General features: G+C 33.7%; 1 protein-coding gene across 1 annotated transcript in view; it reads left to right on the forward strand.

Annotated features, from left to right (window-relative positions):
- Gp150 (glycoprotein 150) overlaps positions 1 to 5,536 on the forward strand; it is a 78,059-nt gene extending 72,523 nt beyond the window's left edge. The window contains exons 4-9 of the mRNA XM_065513614.1: positions 970 to 1,316; positions 1,380 to 1,581; positions 1,639 to 1,889; positions 1,950 to 2,280; positions 2,344 to 3,982; positions 4,043 to 5,536. Of these exons, the coding sequence (XP_065369686.1) occupies positions 988 to 1,316; positions 1,380 to 1,581; positions 1,639 to 1,889; positions 1,950 to 2,280; positions 2,344 to 3,982; positions 4,043 to 4,404 (3,114 nt within the window). The 5' untranslated portion in view covers positions 970 to 987 and the 3' untranslated portion in view covers positions 4,405 to 5,536. The remainder of the gene's footprint in view (positions 1 to 969; positions 1,317 to 1,379; positions 1,582 to 1,638; positions 1,890 to 1,949; positions 2,281 to 2,343; positions 3,983 to 4,042) is intronic.
- Positions 5,537 to 6,000: the final 464 nt, after the last annotated feature.

The following is a 6,000-nucleotide window of genomic DNA, read 5'->3' on the forward strand; positions in this document are numbered from 1 at the left end:
CGAGACCCTGCAGGCCATTATGTGGAGGTCAATAGGAACGAGGTGCAGTATAGTATTAAGTGCCTCTGAAGCAAGCAGATTTCTGAACTTCAGTTGGAGGCCACCGTTAGAGTCTAGGATAATACATAGATATTTTGCATTGTCCGATAAGGGAATTTCGCAATTCCTCAACAGCGATTAGTATCACCACTTCCTCCGAATAAGTAACGACCCTTTATTGTCTAGTTCAATAAGAATCGAATTAATAACGATAAGCTTTAGTAGTGGAGAGATCACGCGATCATGTGGTGTGCCACATCCAACTTCCTTGGATATTAACCAGTTACTGATGTGCATTGGCACATGCATGGGAGTTGTATTCCATTTTCAGTCGCAAGATCAGATGTGAAGTATTTCCTACACCGTTTCCAAAAAACCTGAACCGTTTCCAAGAAACCTGGGAACTAGAATAATTCTTTTGACACTTGAAAAATGAGTTTAGTCCAGAGAAAATCATTCTGGTTCCATAACATTTACACCACCAATAAATACAGATACCGCATTGAGTGTTTCGAGCGTTTAAATCTACCCCTTTGACACGACTCCAATCACTGATTGCCACAAAGTCCAGATAACGTGAATCATTCATGTTTAGCCTCCTCTCGGAGATTGGAGCAATTTCATATTTCTAGGTAAAGGAAGAATCATTCGGGTTTCCATTTGTCTTACTATGTATTTAGGATCAATTTACTTTCCAGACGTTTCCGTATTTAAGACGAATTCACATGATTTACTCGTATTACTTTCGAGTAAACTAACCTGTTCCAATGTGAAATTGAGATTCTTCAAGATGCTGTCAAGAGTAATTAAACTTTTGTACTAATTATGTTTAAATACACATTTCTTTGAGCAACTATATTTAAAAAAACCTTGTAATAAATATGTCAATCACTAATAATGTATTTTGAACTCTTCTCTCTGCCATTGCAGATTTCCAAACACTCCACTATGTCACGCCAGTCAAGACTGGTGCTATTGTTACTCCTCTCCATAGGGGTCTTTCAGATAGCACTCTCCAGTACAATTAACCCCATCAAAATTGTGCGCGACGAATTACCCGACAATCAATTGGACTTGGACGATGACTTGCTCATTGAAGAAGAGAAACATGTGAGAATTTCAACGCCGAAAGTAAAGGAAACTCCCTTGCCCACAACAACAAGTGAAAAGAGTCGCAGCGCTACGGCCACCAGTACGCAAAAAACTGTTAGTGATACCATGTTAAATGATTTGGTGGAAGCTTCCAAGCACTCGGAAGCTTTGTCAAAGGATGAAAGGTATGTTTAAAAGATTGCCCCCTTAAAAAATAGAAAATTAAATTTCATATTCCTTTCCTACAGATTCAAACAACTTGTGGCTAAAAAATTAAACTCAACTAGCACAACTGCTGAACCAGCTGATGATTCTTATGACTATGACAATTATGATGATTATGAATACGATTCGAATTATGAGCTATCGTCAACAACTAAGAAGGGGGAAAACAAGGAGAAATTGTCTAAGAAACCCATTGAAATGAAACCCATTAAGGAAGATATCAAGGTAGATTATAAATAAGTAAAACTTTAGCAGTGATTTAACATTGCAATACATTTTCAGACTTCCACTGCTAAAGCCACAGTTGAGGACAATAAAGAATCGAATAATATTGAATTCCACGATGACAATACTGTAAATGAAGACGATGATGATGATGAAGACGACTATGATGATGACGATGATGATGACTTTGATAACGATAATGATATCAAAGACGAAGAGGAAGTTATATTCAGTGAGGATGTGCCCTGTCCACGTTACTGTACTTGTGAACGCAATGTTAACAGTTATTTGGTGGCCTATTGTAGTCGGTAAGTGTAATACAATTTTACTTTGAGTTTTAGTTTAATGAATTTTTTACTTGTTTGTAGCATTGATCCCGGTACCCAGAAATTCGGCAAGGATATTACCGATTTGGTGGTAACCGATGTTGGTCCTAAATATCCTATTCTATTGGGTCCTAATTTCTTCTTGGAATTGGGCTTAAAACATGTCTCCTCTATTAAGATTGCCAACTGCACCATTGAGTACTTGCATCCTGATGCCTTTAATGGTTTGGATGAATTATTCTCGGTCAATTTCACCAATGTTGGTTTGGCCATTATCAATCCCGATACTTTTGCCAAGAACAAGAAATTGCGTTTGTTGACCATATCCGGCAATGATTTGAGTGTAATGTCCAGTGTTCATTACTTGTTGAAGGTAGGATGATTAACAACAAAAATAATTACATTTATTAACATTTTTTCTTATATGTTTTAACAGTCTTCCAGCATTGAAGAATTGGATTTATCACGCAACAATTTAATGGAACTTAATCCCAATGCTTTCTCACAATTGTCTAATATTATTTACATCAATCTGTCTCAAAACAATTTGCAAAAAATCCCCGAGGGCGTTTTCGATAAACTGGAAACTATTGAAGAATTGGATCTTTCCTACAACTCTTTGAAAACTTTGCCCCCCACCATCTTCAACCAAACCGCTTTGGCTATTTTACACTTGAAATACAATTCCATTACCAATGATTTGAAATTCGGCACTGTTGACTTGCAACAATTGGATTTGAGTTTCAATCAAATACACACTGTCCACCATGGCATGTTCGATAAGATGACCAGCTTAACAAATTTGAATTTGAAAGGCAACGGCTTGACCAAAGTACAACCCGACTCTTTCATGACTTTAAAGAATTTGAGACACATTGATTTGTCCATCAATGAATTGGATCAAGTGTCAAGCATGATCTTCTTCAAGAATTCAGAATTGGATGTGATCAGATTGAATGACAATCCCAGATTGAGCCAATTGCCTACCGATGGTTTCCGCAGTTATAATGGTTATTTCACCGTTTACTATTTGGATATTTCCAATTGTGCCATTGGTGCCTTGGGCCACAAGACCTTCTCCACCATGCCTCATTTGGCCACCTTGAAATTGGCCTGGAACAACATTAACAATTTGGAAAGAGACACCTTTGCCAGTTTGAAGAAATTGATTGATTTGGATTTGAGCAACAATTTAATTGCCAAATTGGATGAATTGATCTTTATGAACAATAATGACTTGACCAAATTGAATTTGGCTGGCAATCCCATACACAAACTCTCCGTACGCCTATTCTTGCCCTTGAGTAAATTGCGTGAGTTGGATGTTAGCGATTGCGAATTGAAGACCCTCTTGACCGACAACCAATATGGTGTGGGACGCAAATATAAATTCTATGAAACTTTGAAATCCTTCAATGCCTCCTCAAATCAAATCCACAAAATACACTCCAATGATGTGCGCAATTTCAAGAACTTAAGAAGTCTCGACATCAGCCACAATCCTTTGAAATGCAATGAGGACTTCCAGGACTTTATTAGCTACGTATCACTCAATCACCAATTGATGCCTCACTCTATGCCCACATTGGCCAATTTGGAGTTGGGCGACAGTCAACAGATTGAAATTCAAAGTCAAGCCGGTTGGGCTTCCTTGGCTCATGAGGTGTGCAAACATGAAGATTTAACACACAAAAAGAATATGGGTGGCAATAAGTTTGAGAAACGTTTGCAAAAGGCCGACAAAGATTTGGATGAAGATGCCAAGAATTTGTTGAACATTATGGAAAATAATAAATTGCAAAAGATTTTGAAGGATTCACAGCATGAGGTATTGATGAATGAGGACGATATTAATGCCGCCGAAGAGGAGAAGGATGATGAAGAGTCCGATTATGAGGATGGTGATGGTGAAGATGATGATAATGACGATGATGATGAGGCTGCTGATAATAACCAGGATGAATATGATGATGATTATGAAAAGAAGGCTGATATATCCAAGAAGATTATCGATCATGGCATACGTGTGGAAGAGATCGATTTGAGCAAGGAAACCAGTGATCGTTTCTTATTGGGTAAGTTTTATTGAGTTTGTCCATCCTGCCCTTACTTTACTAATCTAATTAAATTTCCAGATAAATTCATTGCCGATCGCAAGAAGCATTTGGAGCACAGTGATGACGATGAGGATGACGACGAGGAGGACGATGATGACAACGATGAAGAATACATTATTGAACGTGGTCACATTTACTATAGCGGTTACAAGTTCTTTGTGCCCATCATTATCATAATCACCTGTGTGATTGTATTGCTCTTGGTCATAGCGAAAATCATATCGATGATTATGCGCAAGCGTGGAGAACGTTATCGCATGTCGCTTTTGCAGGCACATACCAATTCCATTGTTTATCAAAAACTAACCGAAGACATTAAGCCACCCAAAGAGCCTAAACAACCTAAAGTACATCAATATACTCCCATTAATCAAGTTTAGAAGCAAACAAAGCAACACACAAGTAAAGAGAGTCAGGAGAGTGTAGCGAAGAAGAAAGAGAAGAGCTAGGAGAGTATATTGTTTGATAGGATGTTTTCGGAGAAATAGAGAAAAGCAAAAAAGAGAAAATGGCTAGAGCTATATTTATATCTATCTGTAATATCCTGTTAAACATTAGAAGAGAGCAAAAACAGCAGAGTTTATTGGCTTTTGAGTAGTTTTTTTTTAGTTTAATAGAGCAGCACATCTAAGAGAGGGTTAAATATTTTCAGTTATTTTTGTAGTTTTATAAAGAAAATCTAAAAAACTAAGTATTTTTTTTAAAAAAAATAAACAGAAAAACTAAATTATAAAATAAAACTAATAAGTTTTATGTTATTTATAAATATACATACTATATACATAAATAAATATTTACATATTTAAACTTAAGATGATTTAACCAAGTTTTCCAACATTTAATGAAACCTAAAAGAAAGACAAACTAAATTCTATTTAATTTAATAAAATAAAATACAATTATATATAAAAAACAAAATAAACAAAAAATTATATTTAAAAAAAAATAGTATTAAACAACAGTAAGACAGACATCTTAAATAATTCCTAAACAATTGAACATTTCCAAAATACAAAACAGAATTTCATAAAATTTGTACTTAAAGAAAATAATAATTTTTATTATTTTTTTGTAAAATGATACAGTTTGTTACCAAATTGCATTTAAATTTATCTATATTTCAAACCCCCTGTTAAAATTTTGCAGTTATTTACTCCTTAAAGTGCCATGTTTGGTGGTCATCACTTTTAAAGCAATTTCTTTTTTTGTTTAAGAAAAAAAAAACATTTTAATTCTTTGTTGATAACTCCAAAACTATAAATAACACTTGCAGAACTACATGTCTACTTTAATTATTTTTACTAAAATCTTTTTTTTGAATAATGTTTTTATCTTTTGGGGATTTTCTTTTATTTCTTTTTTTGTTCTTTAACAAATTATACTTTCTTTTTTTATAAATTATAAATTATTATATATTATATTTTAATTTAATTATTTTTTTTTCTGTATAAATTTTTTTGCAGTTATTTACATTAATAATTTAATAAATTAAAAATACAAAACAAAATCAAATACTTTTTATTATTAGAGACATAATTACGAATGAAAATTGATTATTAATTTTTTAGTTTTAGTTGCTGAAAATTGTGCGCTTTTTGGAAGGGAAAATAAATGATAAGAAATATTTAATAAAGTTAATAATAAAACTTCCAAAAAGTTGAAATCATTGTGTTTTATTGCCACTAAATATTGAAATAACCATAATCATAATCGCAACCACTTCAGTATTCTTTGATAACCTCCAAAAAACTAGCGATAATCCCAAACACTTTCAGTTCTTTGGGACAATATTGTTACGTTTAACCTTTTTAAAACGCTGGTTTATTTCCTTTAATAAACCGGATACTTTTGATTGCAAATAAAAGCCGTTTAGTAGTTTAAAAATTGTAACGACTCTTTATTTATTTAAAATGTACAACAACAACAAAATTAAATAGTCATTCAGTGTTTTTTTTATACACGTTTATAAATTCGCA

Source organism: Calliphora vicina, chromosome 5 (genome assembly GCF_958450345.1).
Source record: "Calliphora vicina chromosome 5, idCalVici1.1, whole genome shotgun sequence".
NCBI classification, from domain to species: domain Eukaryota; kingdom Metazoa; phylum Arthropoda; class Insecta; order Diptera; family Calliphoridae; genus Calliphora; species Calliphora vicina.